We start from the raw sequence: 22,551 nt of genomic DNA, 5'->3' as shown, positions 1-22,551 counted from the left end.
GAAAACATTCTCAATTATAGGGACACTACGCTAAAGATATTAGTGTCCGCATGTGTGAGGACATTGTTCGTTTATTCATTACAAAAAGAAAGCTATAAACAATATAATATATGTAACTGTTCTTGATCATTTGTTCAGAATTTATCACTTAATTATTTAGACAGATTAAGACTTTAACTCGCGTCTCATTAATCAGTGTTTCTATACCTTGTATGATTTGACTATAGGCCTACAACTGATTGACCAATACCCAAAGTTCCATGGATTGAACTTATTAGCACACATCTGGGATGAAACAATTTGACACCTTACATAAAACACACATCCACCTACGAACCCATTACAATAGTTACACTCGATACAATCCGTGCCAGTAATGGCACTCCGAGCACAAATCCCCAATGTGCCAGTGATGGCACACTCGAGAACTGGATGCCATTGACAAGAGCCCTTGGCCCTATACCAAGGTTAATCTTGGCGAATCTTTACACACAGAGACTTTCATGACCTAATGTGGCGGTGGACAGAGCTGGAACTGAGTTGTGACCGAATCGTTCGAATGCATTTTCCATCGCAGATGAATAACTAAATGGAGCTGTGAATGCGGACATCATGAATGAATTTAAAAAGTTGTATATTAGAAGCTTAGATTAGACCCCACGATTACGAAATTCCCTCAATATACTGTACAAATAAGTAATTACGAATAAATAATTACAATTCCGGAAATGTAAAATCACATGGTTGATTTTTACTATAAAAAATAAAATAAGATTATCTTAATATTCCAAATGAAACTGTAATCTAATTATCAAGTTATCCAAATTACTTTATTTCTCTAAGAACCCATAGTGCCTATATATCAGTAATATAAAACATGAAGCCAAGTGTTCTATGCAATTTGCAATAAAAGAAAACAAGATCCTTCATACGGAAAACCAATTCAAACTGTTTTGTGTTAGTAATGTTTAATTACCTGAAACTTTCTATATATAAGTAATCATTATCCAGAATCCAGAAGATGGTGTGACCACTTCAGGTAAACTAACTTCCTATAAACACCGTCAAAAGATTTCAGTTAGCTTGCTTCAATAGGAAAAGTACAGCACGGATTTTAAGCTATTGACCTTCCTTATAGGTCGCAGGCCGTTAAACGCAACAAACAATATTCAAATAATAATAAAATCTGAAGATCCTGGAAAAACTACTTTGTAATAGATGCAACACTACATCTATATGTATACAGAATTATATGGATCACATTATAAACCATCAACATCTACTTTCACTTTCATAAACAAAGGTAAAGCAAAATCACTCAAAGAATCCATCAATTTAACTTATCAATAAAACTATGTGGCATAAAACTGTAAAAAATATACTCAGCTCAAGATAAACATTCTAAAAGAGTATAATAAACATCTGTTTTAAATTACCTGTCAAATCTACTTAAGATACTGTATCCTCACATTACACTATCATTCTTGAACAGGTGTAAGAATTAATAACCTCATTTTCTATCATTCAGTTTGTAAACACCTGAAGAATATAACATTAATTTAATACAGTATGTATTTGAACTACTTTAGCATCTCAATAAGCTACAAACATTATACTTAATTTACAACAAATGAAATGTGATAAAGCATCATGAGTGGATGGAACTGCAGTTGAGATTCTCAAGAAAATGGGTAAAGGTGTTACTGATTTATCAGCAGAAGTTTGTACATCCCAATGAGATGCCTCTGAGCCTGGTGGAAAGCACGTTTAAAGCAAAGAGGACGTAAATGAATTTCCAAATCAGAGGACATCTGCTGAGCATACAGTTACCAATAAGAGGCACAGGAAAGTGGTAATAAATGGATAATGTTAGTATAGATAAGCTGACTGGGGAGGAGTAATTTGGCTTTAGGATGGGAAGAGGATGTATGGACCAAGTGTTTGCTTTGAGGGACATGCATAAGAAACATTTGGAGAAAGAGTGACTCATTTGAGGCAATTCCGAATGTGGGAAAAGGATATAACAGGGATGACAGAAATGATTAATGGAAGATGCTATGATTATACTGTGAGAATGATAAATTACCTTAAAAGGCAGCAAGGAGTTTTTACAAGAGGAGTAAGGCATGTGCACAAGTAGAAGAGGAGGGAGTTGTCATTCCCACTGAAGATGGGTTTGTGTCATAGCTGTGTAGTGATATCTAAGGCTATTCAATCTGTTTACAGATAGAGTGGTGAAGGAGGGATAAATACATAGTCCAGATCAATAGTTTGTTGGGAAAGGGTACCATGGGAGGTGAATCAGCTCTATCACATGAATATTTGTTAAAAGCTTTATCTATCTATCTGTTTCCTTGTGCTACCTTGCTGACATGAATATCTGTTAAAAGCTGTATCTATCTATCTATCTGTTTCCTGGCACTATCTTGCTGACAGCGATTATGTATAATATATAATACTATCTCTATATTTGATGCCTGTTCCAAGTGAAACTCCCTCAAAGAGGTGGTCATGGCAACAGAGTCTCCATAACTAGTGAATTCCAGTGCCACTTCTTAGCCTTTAGTGCCTCACCCTTAACAGGCCACTGGCAGAGGGCAAGAACAGTGCAGTGTTTGCAGAGCCTTCTACCCAATGTTTTTAATGGCTACTTCTGTCTAATGCTCCTACCTACTACTTCTACCTAATGCTCCTGCCTAAATGTTCCTACCATCTACTTCTGTCTACTGCTCCTAGAAGTTTGCCAAAAGGCAGGGCTAGTGCATAGTGCTCACCTCAGGAAAATCTAATGTCAGAAAGAATGAGCTGTGTGAGTTAAGTGTTGTCAAGTGTTACATATGACAAGGAGAGATTGTTTGTAGACAGAATGCCAATAGTCCACATGTTAGTGAGTGCAACTTGACAACCACTAAAGTGCTGGCTCACTAAGCTGATGTTACTAACCTTCTGATACCCATGGAGGCAGTTTTGGTAATATACCTCCCCTTTTTTTTTTTTTTTTTTTCCAAAAGGAGGAATAGAGAAGGGGGCCAGGTGAGGATATTCCCTCAAAGGCCCAGTCCTCTATTCTTAACGCTACCTCGCTAATGCGGGAAATGGCGAATAGTATAAAAGAAGAAAAAAAGACCTCCCTGGTTGTTGCCTGCCTACCAACCACTACCAATATATGGGTGAAAACTACAGTAATAACAGAAGAGCACACAGCACTGTTGTTATCAATTCTGCTGGAAGAACACTAATGAAGCCTTGGTGTAGGCTGCAGCAAAATATAGAAAATGGAGTGATGATCTCAGAAACCCATGTCATTTTAGCAGGAATCTTGAAAGCATGGACATTCAACTTTTGAAGATTTTTGAACTTTATATATTTGGAATGGAGATATCCACCTTTACTAAAAAAGTATTAAAAATTACCTGAATAATCAGAATAATAACAATGATGACAATTTCTATCGAGATGTTTACATCATACTGCCCTCCCCAAATTTCAAAGCTCTAAAATTCCCAGGAACATTTACACTTTATAATTTTGAATACTAAACTGTTGTGCTATTAAATAAGAGAAGTGCATGCTACTTGTCTGTGCCAAGAATTTTGTGAAAAACATTACATGGCCCAATAAGCAAATATATATATGTATGGGGCAGAAAAATACAGCAAAAATCAAAGCACAAACAAATTATATAAGATAGTTTTCTTTAAAGAATGATGCAAAATTTAAGAATATGTGTAAGACAATGCAAAAAAGCTGGTATGTGCTGCCACAGATAATCAAAGGAAGGAAACCTCCATAATAATGTTTTCATAGGTATCTACAGCCAGCTACTCTACCACCAGTTCATAATAACAGAAATAACACTATATTATATTTAGCATCATCAACATTAACAGTCTGAGTTGAAAATTCAATATATATATAAAAAAAAAAGATAGGTTACCATTTCTTAAAATGTTCGTAAATCTTTCAGCATGAGTTCTCTAGTTTTTGGCTGCTTCAATGAAAATCTCCTTTTCTTCATTACTGTTATTAATAACATCATCATCATTATGACTAACATGATTAGCCATAACTATCTATTTTCCAGCTAGATTAGCAGACAGAATTTCTTTCTTCTACAACACATTGACAATGCAATTAGCAGAGATTATGCATATCTTGCAATACATAGTAAATTTAGCCAACTATAAGAAAGTACATCACAAACTCATGTGAAAACACCTGTATGACTGTATTTACATTACTTCTACAGAGGAATAGTTTGTTGCAATATGTACACAATATATGATGCTGCATAACTTAGTTTTTTTTATATATACAGAAGATTTTTACAGAATGTCATTAATTTATCATTATATTTACATATCTTAAATTTCAGTACAGTTCATCATTATTTTACATTATGTATAATGTGTGAGGAAGGTTGATCAAGTAAGTAATGATAGGTAAAAGAGAGGTGTGGTAATAATAAGAGTTATATATGAGAGAGCTGAAGCAGGTGTGCTAAAATGGTTTGGACATAGGCAGAGAATGAGAGAGGAGAGGTTGACAAAGAGCATACACATGAAGGGACAAGGGGAAAGGGGACACCATACTGAAGATGGAAGAATGGATTAAAAAACATTTTGCATGACCAGGACACATTGATTAGTGATTTAACTTAATCCACATTTCACTATAAATCCAAATCAAAGTCATCATCACCAAGCTCTTCTGATAATGAAGCTGCTCCAAACCATGACTGAACTGAAGGGAATGCTGGTAAATTTTCAATTTTTTTATTTGAGCAGAAAGATGGTTTCTTAAATGGCAAGATTATGTGTTGCTTCTTTCCAGATACAGCATGGCTTTCTGGTAATAGTGCTTTGCATTTAATGTCTACACTGTCTTTTGCCACACTCTGACTTTTCTGGCCATTTTCACTGTGCATACTGTTTTCTGTTTTTTCAGTGGAGCTCCCAGCATTGCTGAAAGCAAAGGAAAACCTCTTTAATTTTGCAGATACAGAGTGACTGGAAGAGACTACTGAATTATTACATATCTCTTCACCTCTCACATTATGACAAGGTGCAGGCAATTCTTCTTGTTTTTGGTACTGAGAGCATATTTCATGAATTTCAGATGAATCCTTTACCTCTTCACTCACACTATTTGCCAAAATATCTGAGCTAAAATTCCTGCAGCTTTCACCATGCAATTTATTTTTTTGATTTGATTTTATCTCTGTTGAACAAAATTTCTGCATGCCATTTAATAAATCCTGAGATTCTTTGTTAATTTCAAAGAAGTCCGTGTTGTCTTCATCTGAATTTTCTGTATTCTTTTGTCCTTCCTGCTCTATTGACACACTAACTTTTTCATTTTCTAGATTTGTTTGTGATTCCTTAATGACTGGACTAGAATTTATTAAACTTGGCCCTGAAGAATTTTGTGAATCTAGTGCAACTTCTATGTCACTATTTTCAATTCCTCTTCTTTCAGCACAAAATTTGGCCAATGGAGCTTTTTTGTCCTTTGTAATGAGAGGATTCCAGTGATGCGCTTCTCCTTCAAAATCTTCCAAGTCTTCCAATAAATCACTACCAGCTTTATCAACAAGTGACTGAGAACTTACAGACAGAGTTTCAGGCCATTCTCTGGGTGCATTTTTAGGTTTTCTACCCCTAACTTTTTTCCTCTGTGACTGTAAAGTACATTCAGCATTCAAACTTTTTGCTGCAACTGATTCTGCTTTTCTTTTTGGGCCCTTCTTGAACTTGACACTGCTTGAAATATTATTTCTACAAGGTAATTCATTCATACAAGTGATTGATGGAACATTACAATCAGGAACTGAGGAACTTGATTCAATCTTCTTTGACATCTGACACAGTGTTTGCTGTTTTCCACTTCTCGAATTCCATGGTGTGTTGTCTTCTAGTTCTTCAATACCCGACGCTGCTTGAGCATCATTTACACATGGCTTAAAATCCTTTTTCAAACAATATCTTGTGTCTGCAGGTACTTTATTATCATCAGTATTCTGTTTCACTGAAGTATTTGGCTGTAATGCCTTCCAACTCACATATAATTTTTCTTGCTCATTTAATCTGGTCATTTCATCTGATAAGATATCGAAGAGACTAAGTTTCTGCAGCACAATCTTTGCTGTAGAAAGAGAAATGTAAAAATTTTCATATGCTTTATTCCACTCAATCAGGCAACCTATCATAATTTATAACAACATATTTTTTCATAACTTCAGATAACTTTCAAAATAATGCTTTATAAATATCTTAAGTTATTACTCAACCTTGTGTTTGCTACTTCTTTATCACCAAAATTTCATCTTATCCCATCTTCCCCCTTAGGTTTTCAATTAATCTCATACTCTATCACTCACATATTCTATTTTCATTTGTCTACAGATTCTAAGAAAAGTAATTCTGCTTTCATGTATGATTTCCAAATACAATATGTTTCCTACTTCAAAACAACTTTTCTCTGGATAGGAAAAGGCCACTTATGAAAAGGTTTGCATAAAATCATAAGGGAGGGAATTAAGGATATAACCCAACCAATCTTGCTACTATTATTATCATTATTATTTTGCTTTGTCGCTGTCTCCCGCGTTTGCGAGGTAGCGCAAGGAAACAGACGAAAGAAATGGCCCAGCCCACCCCCATACACATGTATATACATACACGTCCACACATGCAAATATACATACCTATACATCTCAATGTACACATATATATACACACACAGACACATACATATATACCCATGCACACAATTCACACTGTCTGCCTTCATTCATTCCCATCGCCACCTCGCCACACATGGAATACCATCCCCCTCCCCCCTCATGTGTGCGAGGTAGTGCTAGGAAAAGACAACAAAGGCCCCATTCGTTCACTCTCAGTCTCTAGCTGTCATGCAATAATGCCCAAAACCACAGCTCCCTTTCCACAGCCAGGCCCCACACAACTTTCCATGGTTTACCCCAGACGCTTCACATGCCCTGATTCAATCCACTGACAGCACGTCAACCCCAGTATACCACATCGATCCAATTCACTCTATTCCTTGCCCGCCTTTCACCCTCCTGCATGTTCAGACCCCGATCACTCAAAATCTTTTTCACTCCATCTTTCCACTTCCAATTTGGTCTCCCACTTCTCCTCGTTCCCTCCACCTCTGACACATATATCCTCTTGGTCAATCTTTCCTCACTCATTCCTTCCATGTGCCCAAACCATTTCAAAACACCCTCCTCTGCTCTTTCAACTACGCTCTTTTTACTTCCACACATCTCTCTTACCCTTACATTACTTACTCGATCAAACCACCTCACACCACACATTGTCCTAAAACATCTCATTTCCAGCACATCCACCCTCCTGCGCACAACTCTATCCATAGCCCACGCCTCGCAACCATACAACATTGTTGGAACCACTATTCCTTCAAACATACCCATTTTTGCTTTCCGAGATAATGTTCTCGACTTCCACACATTCTTCAAGGCTCCCAGGATTTTCACCCCCTCCCCCACCCTATGATTCACTTCCACTTCCATGGTTCCATCCGCTGCCAAATCCACTCCCAGATATCTAAAACACTTCACTTCCTCCAGTTTTTCTCCATTCAAACTTACCTCCCAATTGACTTGACCCTCAACCCTACTGTACCTGATAACCTTGCTCTTATTCACATTTACTCTTAACTTTCTTCTTTCACACACTTTACCAAACTCAGTCACCAGCTTCTGCAGTTTCTAACATGAATCAGCCACCAGCGCTGTATCATCAGCGAACAACAACTGACTCACTTCCCAAGCTCTCTCATCCACAACAGACTTCATACTTGCCCCTCTTTCCAAAACTCTTGCATTCACCTCCCTAACAACCCCATCCATAAACAAATTAAACAACCATGGAGACATCACACACCCCTGCTGCAAACCTACATTCACTGAGAACCAATCACTTTCCTCTCTTCCTACACGTACACATGCCTTACATCCTCGATAAAAACTTTTCACTGCTTCTAACAACTTGCCTCCCACACCATATAGTCTTAATACCTTCCACAGAGCATCTCTATCAACTCTATCATATGCCTTCTCCAGATCCATAAATGCTACATACAAATCCATTTGCTTTTCTAAGTATTTCTCACATATAATCTTCAAAGCAAACACCTGATCCACACATCCTCTACCACTTCTGAAACCACACTGCTCTTCCCCAATCTGATGCTCTGTACATGCCTTCACCCTCTCAATCAATACCCTCCCATATAATTTACCAGGAATACTCAACAAACTTATACCTCTGTAATTTGAGCACTCACTCTTATCCCCTTTGCCTTTGTACAATGGCACTATGCACGCATTCTGCCAATCCTCAGGCACCTCACCATGAGTCATACATACATTAAATAACCTTACCAACCAGTCAACAATACTATCTCTATTTATATGTTTGATGACAGTTCCCTGAAGAAACTCCCTCATGGGGGTGGCCATGGCAAAAGTCTCCATAACTGGTGAACTCCAGTGCTGCTTCTTAGCCTCTAGTGCCTCACCCTTAACAGGCTAATGGCAGAGGGCAACTCTAGTGCAGTTTTCATAAGGCTCCTGATACTTAGCCATATAAAAAGGTTTTGTCTCTTATTCTTCTCTAGGAATGACACAAAGTACTTCTAACCTGTAGGGTATACACAAAAGAAACAGAATAAAGTAACCTCTAAAAGAAGGCCATATTGCCATTAAGGAAAGAAAATAAAAAGCTGGTCAATATCAAAACTGTGATAATGATGTAATATTTCCTCTACCTTGTTATCACAATTATGGTACTAACTACAAGTTAGGAATACAAACATCCTCTAACAGGCATCACAGGCCTCAGTGGTTCCAGTCCTTATAATGTCATGGAATGATCTTCCTTATCCCAGTTAGCATAAAAGAATTAGGTTGATTCTGGTAAAGACATGTAGAACTAGATGTACAAACCTTGAGTTTTATATTCTTCCTCTGGGGAATGAGGGAAAGCTGTATGAAGGGGATTGATCCCTGTGATCACTGAAGCTCCATACATAGAGGCTTCCATTAAAGTAACAGCCATAACAGCATCCTGCACCAACACCTCTGCTCGCATCATCAACCTTGCATGGCCCTGACTCAACCGCACCAAACTTTCAAGCAACCTGTAGTCAGTATGTTACATAAACTGCAGTTATCAACATTTCACAATGTTATGTTTGGTGAATAACTTAAAGCAGAAAGCTATATTACCAAAAATACTACCACTTAAAAGCAAATCAGTGCAATGAGCAGAATATTTCCTAACCCTCATGGCTATCATACATTCTCACAGAAAACAGAAATGGCAAACAGTAGCATCAGAGGAATATTGAGGAATTTGAGAATATATAACATACAAGTAAACAAGCTTATACATAATCTGCTGCTCAAGGGCAACTTTAACCTGACAAGATGATTTTTAACAATACCACTTACTGTTGCACTGAAATATATGAGCCTGTGAAGTAAAACATACATCTTGTGTAATTTGCTATTCAATTCTCACAACTGAGTAAAATGAAGTAAGTAAAAGAAAGATACAATGAGACTTGAATGAAAACAAAATTCAGATAGAATTGATATGTCAATGATAGCATGTAAGTGCACCTTGAAGTAAAAAATCAAGGATGATTAGAAAAGATTTTTTCATTGGTCAGTATCATCAAGGAAAAACCATTTTAGGCTTTCTAATCTCTACGTTAAGGCTTACCTGATGGTGGTTCTAGCTTTGCTGTGCTGATCAGATCGTCGCTGAACCTGATAATATCGCGACAGTATGGTGTTAGCTTTTGGTGTCAAGGCAGGCTGGATAGTGCGTATGTAGCAAAAGTAAGCTTGTAGTTTCTCCATACTCCAGTCTTCTTTACTCCCACCATCCCCAGAAAGTGGATCTCGACCCTCCAAAATGTATCCTGATACTATTCTGATAGGAACAGAATCTTTTTCTTAATACAGCAGTTTATTTCAAAGCTTTGTTAATATGTATTCACATAAATCATTCTTAGACATGGTCCATTCACAGGTACTCAACACAAATATATAACCTCATTAATTATCAAAAGTTTTGATCTCCACAAAGCTCAGGAAGCTGAACCATTTCCACTACACTCTTAAGAATCCTATCTTTTATCATCCTACATGAAGTCTAGCCTCCCTTCCCCATTTCCAGAGGTTGCTGAGAGGGATAATTTAAATGAATCATCAGAAATATGCTCTGATCTGAAGTGTACAGGATGTTTTGGATGATTCATCCTTCTGCACAACAGGAATAATGATCAAAAGTATAGGAAGAAAAAGTCAACCTCAAGTTTCTTACTTGTCCCATTCAGGATTCCTTGTGTCAAGGAGAACCAATATGAGGTCAAAGCGTGACAGCAGGGGTGATGCTAGAGCAACATTAACAGTGAGAGATTCATCTGGATCATACTGGCCTTTTGGGTTTGTTGCTGCAAAAATGCTGCACCGAGTGTTTAATTTGCACACAAGACCAGCCTAGAAAACATTTTATACAGACGTAAGATGAAACAGTTCTATATCAAAAAGCTAAGAAATACACAAGACAGTGATTAATGTTTCCCTTTTAAAGTATGAGATCTACAAATTTTAAAAAAGGCAAAAGTAATGAAAAAATGACAACAAATAATTACTGAACAATAATCAGCTTTCTTCCAACACTATTTATTCACAGAACCTTCCACAAGACATCTCTATCAACCTTATCAAACACTTTCTCCACACCCGTAAATGCCAAAGAAAAACACTTTGCTCTCTCAAAGTATTTTTCCCTAAATTCTTCAAAGCCTGTACCTTGTCCACACATCCTCTACCACAACTGAAACCACATTGTTCCTCCACAATTTGATGCACTGTCATGCCACCACCCCTCTCAATTACCACTCTCTTACACAGCTTACCAAGCCTTCTCAAAACTTATACCTACGTAATTCTAACACTCAATTTTGTCCCCTTGCCTTGCCTTAGAAGGATAGAGTTTAAGATTCTTTGAGTGTCTGGGGCCTGAACATGCAGGAGAATGTGAGGCATGAATGGGATAGCATGAATCAGAGTGACGTGATACACAGGGTGTGACATGCTGTCAGTGGGCTAAACCAAGGAATATAAAGTGGTCAGGGTAAACCACAGAGAGGTCTGTGGGGCCTGATTGTGTATAGGGAACTCTGATTTTGGTGCACTAAGCATGACAACTAGAGAGATGTGAATGAACAAGGCCATTTTCTGTTTGCTTCTGCCATTACTTTAACAACACAGGAAATGTTAAACAATGTTGAAAAAAATAATCATACTTGTTCACTATCTCAAGTGGCCTGTCAAGTATACTGGGACACTGCTTCAGCACACAATGAGAAACTTCAGGACCATGAGCCTTATATAAATTGAGGCCTTTTAGCAGTCTGTTTATGTCTTTTGTTGATATTTTGAAGCTTTCCAGGACCTTCTACCTATTCTGTCTCATTATGTGGGGGTTATAGTGTCTTCCACAGTGAAAATCCTTTTGAAATTGTCATTCATCTCCTTACAAACTTTTCAATCATCCTCTACAACTCTTCCCTCTTAATCCCTTAGCCTGATTTACTGCTCTTTAGCTGACAATTCACTCATGATGAATTTATGGAAAAGTCTTGCATTACCTCCTACTCTGTCCACAATATCCTGGTAATAAGCATGAAGTACCTTGCAAAATAACTACTATTTTACCAGAATAAAGATGCTTTACAATTAGCGTGAAAAGCTTTAAAGGTTATTGTCTATAATCAATACAAAAGAAAATACAAATGCATTTAACACAGTGAAAACCAAGTTATGAGTCTTTTACCTTGGCAACACTAATTGTCTGTTGTTCCATAGCTTCATGGATAGCAGCTTTGTCTGCTTCACGTACACTGTTGAATTCATCTATACAACATATACCACCATCTGCCAAAACCTGTGTAAAGAAATGATGGAAAATGGTTTCATGAGATTCCTTCTTAGTCTCCCTTTTCACCTTGCTCTCTCTGCTTCTAACACACACATATTAGTAAGACTTTTTTGCTCATCCTCTCCATATGACTGAATAATTTCAACACATCCTAGCTGGCTCTTTCAATCAGACTTCACCTCCCCCTTCTGTATGCATTCACTTACACATACAAGAATTGCTCCCCCAAATGCCTTCCACTCCTGTTTCATATACACTCAACCTAGGGTATTCTTTACTCAGTCTCTCTTGGTATCTCTGCAAACAAGCTCCTTCCCTAAGTTCACCTACTTTCATCATTTCTTTCAACATATGAAACATTATTCCGTTTTCCCTGAAAGCACCATAAACTTTCACGCTCACCTCCACCATGAAATATTCAGGAATTCTAATGGCAATCCTTCTCATCATGTTCTCATCCACAAACCTCTCCTATTCATGTCTGTGAATTAACACATTTTCCAATAAAGCCCATTAACCACTAACCCCACTCATTCACATGCACTTATGTATGAACTTTTTAAACAAAGTGCTCTTCATCATTATTACTCTTTCAGCAAACAATTAGTCCTGGGATACAATCCCCACCCAAGTTAAAATCTAAATTGCCATATTACCCACTCTTGCATTCTGATTCCATAGTACCAATATCAGATCCTATGCCTCAAAATTGCCAAAGCACTCACTTAGTTCCTCCCAGAAGGTACTCCTTTCTTCTTTACTCCTCTTACTACCAAGTGCATAAGCACTAACAATCACCCACGTCTCACAGTCTACTTTCATTTTAACAAACATCAACCTAGAACTTACTTCCTTACACACTTAACATAGTCTCACATCTCCATCTTTATCTATAATATGAAAAGAATATCTATTTTCATTTACTATTTCTGGAAAGAATATTCTGTAAAAAACTTTCTTTGGAATCCTGCACTTCAGTCATACAGTAATGATTTGATAACTCAGAAAAAATCATGATTTGTTTATCAATCTTATATCACTGTAATTATGCAATAAATCAGTGTGCATTAAAGAGACTGGAACAAAGTGTGTGAGCTACTTATTGAGTGAAACTAACATTAAACCCGTGATTTGAATACCAAACTGATCTAAATAAAAGAAAAATATAACCTACCAAGGCACCAGCTTCTAGAGCCCATTCCCCTTCATCTCTTACTGCAGACACAGTCAAACCAGCATTGGTAGTTCCAATACCGGTTGTCAAGACAGACCTTGGCACCAGTTTACACACGTATTTCAGGAATTGACTTTTGCCTGTTCCTGAGGAAAAATATCAGATATAAATGTTATCTATTTATTCTAAAAGCAGCCTTCTTATGTATTTTTTCAGTCCTTATGAACTAGCTCTCTTAATCAAAGCAGGAAGGTTAAAAAAAAATTCTTACTGAATGCACCAGTTACCATTAGCCTCTTTATACTCAAATGACAGACTAAAAAATAAAAATAAATAAACTTTTACCATGGCATTCTGCTTCTTAGTCTGGTTAAGACATGAATGAAATAGTTAATATCATGTGTTTAAATTACACCCAATAAAAATATCAGCTATGAAGACAAAATTTCCTGTTATCGTCATGTGATCACTCAGTACATAAAATTACCTGATACCACATATGCAATTGGGATATGGCCTGACTGGGAAGCAATGATATCTAAAGATCCTTATCATGAGTTAAAAATGGTTATCCCTTAATTATATTTTCTTTTATACTTGATCACCTTTTCCTGCATTAGCGAGGTATCACCAAGAGCAGACAAAGAAAGGCTGCATTCATTCACAACCATTCATTAGCTGTCATGTGTAATGCACTGATACCACAGCCCACTATCTACAAATAGGCACAACAGAGCCTTCTTTTTATCTTTATAATCACCCTTCCATTATCCCACCAATGGATATCTTAAATCATGCAAAGTTTATGTGCCTTTATATCTAATAATCATACCTAACTGTAAACGACTGACACTTTCACGAAAATAAAAAAAAAAAAAAACAAACGAGAAATCCAAGGCCTTGCATCTTTTTTGCTCAGATTTTCAACTTCCTCAGATTTTAATGAAAATCTGTGTATAGATGTTATTTTATATGCTGATTAAGGATTTGGAGTCAAAAGACTATAATTCGTAATACTAACCAATTAATTAACACCTGGACTAATCATATAATAATTCATAAGCTAATTACTCGACTAATTCTAGGAATTTTTAGATTTTGACCACAGATTCTTATTCAGTATGAAAAAAAGTATCTATCCTGAAATTTTCACAAAAACGAAAAATCCAAGGCCATGCATTTTTTTTTGCTCATATTTTCAACTTCCTCAGATTCTAATGAAAATCTGTGTATATGTGTTATTTCATATGCTAATTAAGTATTTTGAGTCAAAAGAATATAATTCGTAATAGTAATCGTTTAATTAACACCTGGACAAATTATATTAATATTCATACGGTAATTACTCGACTAATTATACGAATTTTTTCATTTTGATCACAGATTCTTATTCAGCATACATAAAAGTATCTACGCTCAAAATTTCAAGAAAATCTAAACTTTAAAAAAAATCAAGAAAAATCCACGGCATTTTTTTTTTTTTTTGCTCAGATTTTCATCTTCCTCAGATTTTAATGAAAATCTATGTATAGACGTTATTTTATATGCTGATTAAGTATTTTGAGTCAAAAGACTATAATTCGTAAGATTAACCGTTTAATTAAATTCTGAACTAATTATATTACTATTTATACGCTAATTACTCACTTAATAATACGAATTTCTAGATTTTGACCACAAATTCTTATTCGAAAATATAAATTTTAAAAAAAATCAAGGAAAATCCAAGGCTGTAGCCTTGCATTTTTTTTGCTCAGATTTTCACCTTCCTCAGATGTTAATGAAAATCTGTGTATAGATGATATTTTATATGTTGATTAAGTATTTAGAGTAAAAAGACAATAATTCGTAATATTAACCGTTTAATTAAATTCTGAACTAATTACATTAAAATTCATATGCTAATTACTCGCTTAATTAAAAGAATTTTTAGATTTTGACCACAGATTCTTATTCAGTATAAATAAAAGTATATATGCTGAGATTTTCAAGAAAATCTAAATTTTAAAAAAAATCGTCAGATTTTCAACTTCCTCAGATTTTAATGAAAATCTGTGTATAGATATTATTTTATATGATGATTATGTATTTTGAGTCAAAAGACTATAATTCGTAATGTTAACCAATCAATTAACACCTGCAGTAATTATACTAATATTCATACGCTAATTACTCGACTAATTCTAGGAATTTTTAGATGTTCATAGATTCTTATTCTGCATACATAAAAGTATCTATGCTCAAAATTTCAAGAAAATCTAAATTTTCAAAAAATCAAGAAAAATCCATTTTTCTTGCTCAGATTTTCAACTCCCTCGGATTTTAATTTTTATATGCTAATTAAGTATTTTGAATCAAAAGACTATAATTCGTAATAGTAACCGTTTAATTAACACCTGGACTAATTATATTAATATTCATACGGTAATTACTCGACTAATTATACGAATCTGTAGATTATGACGACAGATTCTTATTCAGTAAACATAAAAGTATCTACGCTCAAAATTTCAAGAAAATGTAACTATTCAAAAAATCAAGAAAAATCCAAGGCTATATAGCCTTCCATTTTTTTTTGCTCAGATTTTCAACTTCCTCAGATTTTAATGAAAATCTTTGAATACATGTTATTTTATATGCTGATTAAGTATTTGGAGTAAAAAGAAAATAATTCGTAATATTAACCGTTTAATTAAATTCTGAATTATATTAATATTCATATGCTAATTACTCGCTTAATTATACGAATTTCTAGATTTTGACCACAGATTCTTATTCAGTATCCATAAAAGTACCTATGCTGAGATTTTCAAGAAAATCTAAATTTTCAAAAAATCAAGAAAAATCCAAGGCCTTGCATTTTTTTGCTCAGATTTTCAACTTCCTCAGATTTTAATTAAAATCTCTATATATGTGTTATTTTATATGCTAATTAAGTATTTTGAGTCAAAAGACTATAATTCGTAATAGTAACCGTTTAATTAACAACTGCACTAATTATATAAATATTCAGACAGTAATTACTCGACTAATTATACGAATTTTAGGATTTTGACCACAGATTCTTATTCAGTATACATAAAAGTATCTACGTTCAAAATTTCAAGAAAATCTAAATTGTTCTTGCTCAGATTTTCAAGTTCCTCAGATTTTAATGAAAATCTGTGTACACGTGTTATTTTATATGCTGATCAAGTATTTAGAGTCAAAAGACAATAATTCGTAATATTAACCGTTAAATTAAATTCTGAACTAATTATTAATATTCATATGCTAATTACTCGCTTAATTATATGAATTTCTAGATTTTGACCAAAGATTCTTATTCAGTATACATAAAAGTATATATGCCGAGATTATCAAGAAAATCTAAATTTTAAAAAAAATCAAGAAAAATCCAAGGCTTTTTTTTGCTCAAATTTTCAATTTCCTGAGATTTTAATGAAAATCTGTGTATACATGTTATTTTACATGCTGATTAAGTATTTGGAGTCAAAAGAAAATAATTCGTAATATCAACCGTTTAATTAAATTCTGAACTAATTATATTACTATTCATATGTTAATTACTCGCTTAATTATACGAATCTCTTGATTTTGACCACAGATTCTTATTCAGTACCCATAAAAGTATCTATGCTGAGGTTTCAAAGAAAATCTATATTTTCGACAAAATCAAGAAAAATCCATTTTTTTTGCTCAGATTTTCAACTTCCTCAGATTTTAATGAAAATCTGTGTATAGATATTATTTAATATGGTGATTAAGTATTTTGAGTCAAAAGACTATAATTCATAATATTAACCAATTAATTAACACATGGAGTAATTATACTAATATTCATACGCTGATTACTCGACTAATTCTAGGAATTTTTAGATGTCCACAGAGTCTTATTCAGTATACATAAAAGTTTCTATGCTCAAAATTTCAAGAAAATTTAAATTTCCAAAAAATCAAGAAAAATCCAAGGCTATACTATAGCCTTGCATTTTTTTTGATCAGATTCTCAACTTCCTCAGATTTTAATGAAAATCTGTGTATACATATTATTTTATATGCTGATTAAGTATTTGGAGTCAAAAAAATTTAATTCGTAATATTAAACGTTTAATTAAATTCTGAACTAAATATATTAATATTCATATGCTAATTACTCGCTTAATTATACGAATTTCTAGATTTTGACCAAAGATTCTTATTCAGTATACATAAAAGTATATATGCCGAGATTATCAAAAAACTCTAAATTTTAAAAAAAATCAAGAAAAATCCAAGGCTATATAAAGCCTTACATTTTTTTTTTTGCTCAAATGTTCAATTTCCTGGGATTTTAATGAAAATCTGTGTATACATGTTATTTTATATGCTGATTAAGTATTTGGAGTCAAAAAAGAAAATAATTCGTAATATTAATCGTTTAATTAAATTCTGAACTAATTATATTAATATTCATATGCTAATTACTCGCTTTATTATACGAATTTCTAGATTTTGACCACAGATTCTTATTCAGTATCCATAAAAGTATCTATGCTGGGGTTTTAAAGAAAAACTAAATTTTCAAAAAAATCAAGAAAAATCCAAGGCTATATAATATAGCCTTACATTTTTTTTTTGCCCAGATTTTCAACTTCCTCAGATTTTAATGAAAATCTGTGTATAGATGATATTTTAAATGCTGACTAAGTATTTGGAGTCAAAAGACTATAATTCGTAATATTAACCGTTTAATCAAATTCTGAACTAATTATATTAATATTCATATGCTAATTATTCGCTTAATTATACGAATTTCTAGATTTTGACCACAGATTCTTATTCAGTATACATAAAAGTATATATGCCGAGATTATCAAGAAAATCTAAATTTTAAAAAAAATCAAGAAAAATCCAAGGCTATAGCCTTGCATTTTTTTTGCTCAAATTTTCAACTTCCTCAGATTTTAATGAAAATCTGTGTATAGATGATATCTTAAATGCTGACTAAGTATTTGGAGTCAAAAGACTATAATTCGTAATATTAACCGTTTAATTAAATTCTGAATTATAGTAATATTCATATGCTAATTACTCGCTTAATTATACGAATTTCTAGATTTTGACCACAGATTCTTATTCAGTATACATAAAAGTATATATCCTGAGATTATCAAGAATATCTATATTTTAAAAAAATCAAGAAAAATCCAAGGCTATAGCCTTGCATTTTTTTTGTTCAGATTTTCAACTTCCTTAGATTTTAATGAAAATCTGTGCATACATGTTATTTTATATGCTGATTAAGTATTTGGAGTCAAAAGACAATAATTCGTAATATTAACCGATTAATTAAATTCTGAAATAATTATATTAATATTCATATGCTAATTACTCGCTTAATTATACGAATTTCTAGATTTTGACCACAGATTCTTATTCAGTATACATAAAAGTATATATGTCGAGATTATCAAGAAAATCTAAATTCTAAAAAAAATCAAGAAAAATCCAAGGCTATAGCCTTGCATTTTTTTTGCTCAAATTTTCAATTTCCTGAGATTTTAATGAAAATCTGTGTATACATGTTATTTTACAAGCTGATTAAGTATTTGGAGTCAAAAGAAAATAATTCGTAATATTAACCGTTTAATTAAATTCTGAACTAATTATATTAATATTCATATGTTAATTACTCGCTTAATTATACGAATCTCTAGATTTTGACCACAGATTCTTATTCAGTATCCATAAAAGTATCTATCCTGAGGTTTTAAAGAAAATCTAAATTTTCAACGAAATCAAGAAAAATCCAAGGCTATAGCCTTGCATTTTTTTTTGCTCAGATTTTCAACTTCCTCAGATTTTAATGAAAATCTGTGTATAGATATTATTTTATATGGTGATTAAGTATTTTGAGTCAAAAGACTATAATTCGTAATATTAACCAATTAATTAACACCTGGAGTAATTATACTAAAATTCATACGCTGATTACTCGACTAATTCTAGGAATTTTTAGATGTTGACCACAGATTCTTATTCAGTATCCATAAAAGTATCTATCCTGAGGTTTTAAAGAAAATCTAAATTTTCAACGAAATCAAGAAAAATCCAAGGCCTTGCATTTTTTTTGCTCAGATTTTCAACTTCCTCAGATTTTAATGAAAATCTGTGTATAGATATTATTTTATATGGTGATTAAGTATTTTGAGTCAAAAGACTATAATTCGTAATATTAACCAATTAATTAACACCTGGAGTAATTATACTAAAATTCATACGCTGATTACTCGACTAATTCTAGGAATTTTTAGATGTTCTCCACAGATTCTTATTCAGTATACATAAAAGTTTCTATGCTCAAAATTTCAAGAAAATTTAAATTTTCAAAAAATCAAGAAAAATCCAAGGCTATAGCCTTGCATTTTTTTTGCTCAGATTTTCAACTTCCTCAGATTTTAATGAAAATCTGTGTATAGATATTATTTTATATGCTGATTAAGTATTTTGAGTCAAAAGACTATAATTCGTAATATTAACCAATTAATTAACACCTGGAGTATTTATACTAATATTCATACGCTGATTACTCGACTAATTCTAGGAATTTTTAGATGTTGTCCACAGATTCTTATTCAGTATACATAAAAGTTTCTATGCTAAAAATTTCAAGAAAACTTAAATTTTCAAAAAAATCAAGAAAAATCCAAGGCTATATCCTTGCATTTTTTTTGGCTCAGATTTTCAACTTCCTCAGATTTTAATGAAAATCTGTGTATACATGTTATTTAATATGCTGATTAAGTATTTGGAGTCAAAAGACAATAATTCGTAATATTAACCGTTTAATTAAATTCTGAACTAATTATATTAATATTCATATGCTAATTACTCGCTTAATTATACGAATTTCTAGATTTTGACCACAGATTCTTATTCAGTATACATAAAAGTATATATGCCGAGATTATCAAGAAAATCTAAATTTTAAAAAAAATCAAGAAAAATCCAAGGCATTGCATTTTTTTTGGCTCAGATTTTCAACTTCCTCAGATTTTAATGAAAATCTGTGTATAGATGATATTTTAAATGGTGACTAAGTATTTGGAGTCAAAAGACTATAATTCGTAATATTAACCGTTTAATTAAATTCTGAATTATAGTAATATTCATATGCTAATTACTCGCTTAATTATACGAATTTCTAGATTTTGACCACAGATTCTTATTCAGTATACATAAAAGTATATATGCTGAGATTATCAAGAATATCTATATTTTAAAAAAATCAAGAAAAATCCAAGGCCTTGCATTTTGTTTGCTGATTTTCAACTTCCTCGGATTTTAATGAAAATCTGTGCATACATGTTATTTTATATGCTGATTAAGTATTTGGAGTCAAAAGACAATAATTCGTAATATTAACCGTTTAATTAAATTCTGAAATAATTATATTAATATTCATATGCTAATTACTCGCTTAATTATATGAATTTCTAGATTTTAACCACAGATTCTTATTCAGTATACATAAAAGTATATATTCCGAGATTATCAAGAAAATCTAAATTTTTTAAAAAAATCAAGAAAAATCCAAGGCTATAGCCTTGCATTTTTTTTTGCTCAAATTTTCAATTTCCTGAGATTTTAATGAAAATCTGTGTATACATGTTATTTTACATGCTGATTAAGTATTTGGAGTCAAAAGAAAATAATTCGTAATATTAACCGTTTAATTAAATTCTGAACTAATTATATTAATATTCATATGTTAATTACTCGCTTAATTATACGAATCTCTAGATTTTGACCACAGATTCTTATTCAGTATCCATAAAAGTATCTATGCTTAGGTTTTAAAGAAAATCTAAATTTTCAACAAAATCAAGAAAAATCCAAGGCATTCTGAAATAATTATATTAATATTCATATGCTAATTACTCGCTTAATTATACGAATTTCTAGATTTTAACCACAGATTCTCATTCAGTATACATAAAAGTATATATTCCGAGATTATCAAGAAAATCTAAATTTTAAAAAAAAATCAAGAAAAATCCAAGGCTATAGCCTTGCATTTTTTTTGCTCAGATTTTCAACTTCCTCAGATTTTAATGAAAATCTGTGTATAGATATTATTTTATATGGTGATTAGGTATTTTGAGTCAAAAGAATATAATTCGTAATATTAACCAATTAATTAACACCTGGAGTAATTATACTAATATTCATACGCTGATTACTCGACTAATTCTAGGAATTTTTAGATGTTCTCAACAGATTCTTATTCAGTATACATAAAAGTTTCTATGCTCAAAATTTCAAGAAAATTTAAATTTTCAAAAAAATCAAGAAAAATCAAAGGCCTTGCATTTTTTTTTGCTCAGATTTTCAACTTCCTCAGATTTTAATGAAAATCTGTGTATACATATTATTTTATATGCTGATTAAGTATTTTGAGTCAAAAGACTATAATTCGTAATATTAACCAATTAATTAACACCTGGAGTATTTATACTAATATTCATACGCTGATTACTCGACTAATTCTAGGAATTTTTAGATGTTGTCCACAGATTCTTATTCAGTATACATAAAACTTTCTATGCTCAAAATTTCAAGAAAATTTAAATTTTCAAAAAAATCAAGAAAAATCCAAGGCTATAGCCTTGCATTTTTTTTGCTCAGATTTTCAACTTCCTCAGATTTTAATGAAAATCTGTGTATACATGTTATTTTATATGCTGATTAAGTATTTGGAGTCAAAAGAAAATAATTCGTAATATTAACCGTTTAATTAAATTCTGAACTAATTATATTAATATTCATATGCTAATTACTCGCTTTATTATACGAATTTCTAGATTTTGACCACAGATTCTTATTCAGTATCCATAAAAGTATCTATGCTGGGGTTTTAAAGAAAAACTAAATTTTCAAAAAAATCAAGAAAAATCCAAGGCTATATAATATAGCCTTACATTTTTTTTTTTGCTCAGATTTTCAACTTCCTCAGATTTTAATGAAAATCTGTGTATAGATGATATTTTAAATGCTGACTAAGTATTTGGAGTCAAAAGACTATAATTCGTAATATTAACCGTTTAATCAAATTCTGAACTAATTATATTAATATTCATATGCTAATTATTCGCTTAATTATACGAATTTCTAGATTTTGACCACAGATTCTTATTCAGTATACATAAAAGTATATATGCCGAGATTATCAAGAAAATCTAAATTTTCAAAAAAATCAAGAAAAATCCCAGGCTATAGCCTTCCATTTTTTTTTTTTTTTTGCTTAGAATTTCAACTTCCTGAGATTCTAATGAAAATCTGTGTATACATATTATTTTATATGCTGATTAAGTATTTGGAGTCAAAAGA

At 32.5% G+C, this 22,551-nt stretch overlaps 1 protein-coding gene across 4 annotated transcripts in view; it reads right to left on the bottom strand.

Moving 5' to 3' along the window:
- Positions 1-1,321: 1,321 nt before the first annotated feature.
- Positions 1,322-22,551, bottom strand: part of LOC139753207 (DNA helicase MCM9-like) — a 36,744-nt gene continuing 15,514 nt past the window's right edge. For 3 of the 4 annotated variants that reach the window (XM_071669421.1, XM_071669422.1, XM_071669423.1), the window contains 6 exons: positions 13,180-13,325; positions 11,901-12,011; positions 10,383-10,558; positions 9,777-9,989; positions 8,996-9,189; positions 1,322-6,144 (listed from right to left, as the gene is read on the bottom strand). In XM_071669421.1, coding sequence (XP_071525522.1) covers positions 4,673-6,144; positions 8,996-9,189; positions 9,777-9,989; positions 10,383-10,558; positions 11,901-12,011; positions 13,180-13,325 — 2,312 coding nt within the window. In that variant the 3' untranslated portion in view covers positions 1,322-4,672. The remainder of the gene's footprint in view (positions 6,145-8,995; positions 9,190-9,776; positions 9,990-10,382; positions 10,559-11,900; positions 12,012-13,179; positions 13,326-22,551) is intronic. The other variant, XM_071669424.1, reaches the window with a different exon arrangement.

This window comes from Panulirus ornatus, chromosome 14 (assembly GCF_036320965.1).
Source record: "Panulirus ornatus isolate Po-2019 chromosome 14, ASM3632096v1, whole genome shotgun sequence".
In the NCBI taxonomy this organism is placed as follows: domain Eukaryota; kingdom Metazoa; phylum Arthropoda; class Malacostraca; order Decapoda; family Palinuridae; genus Panulirus; species Panulirus ornatus.
This window is presented reverse-complemented; position numbering and strand designations above follow the sequence as displayed.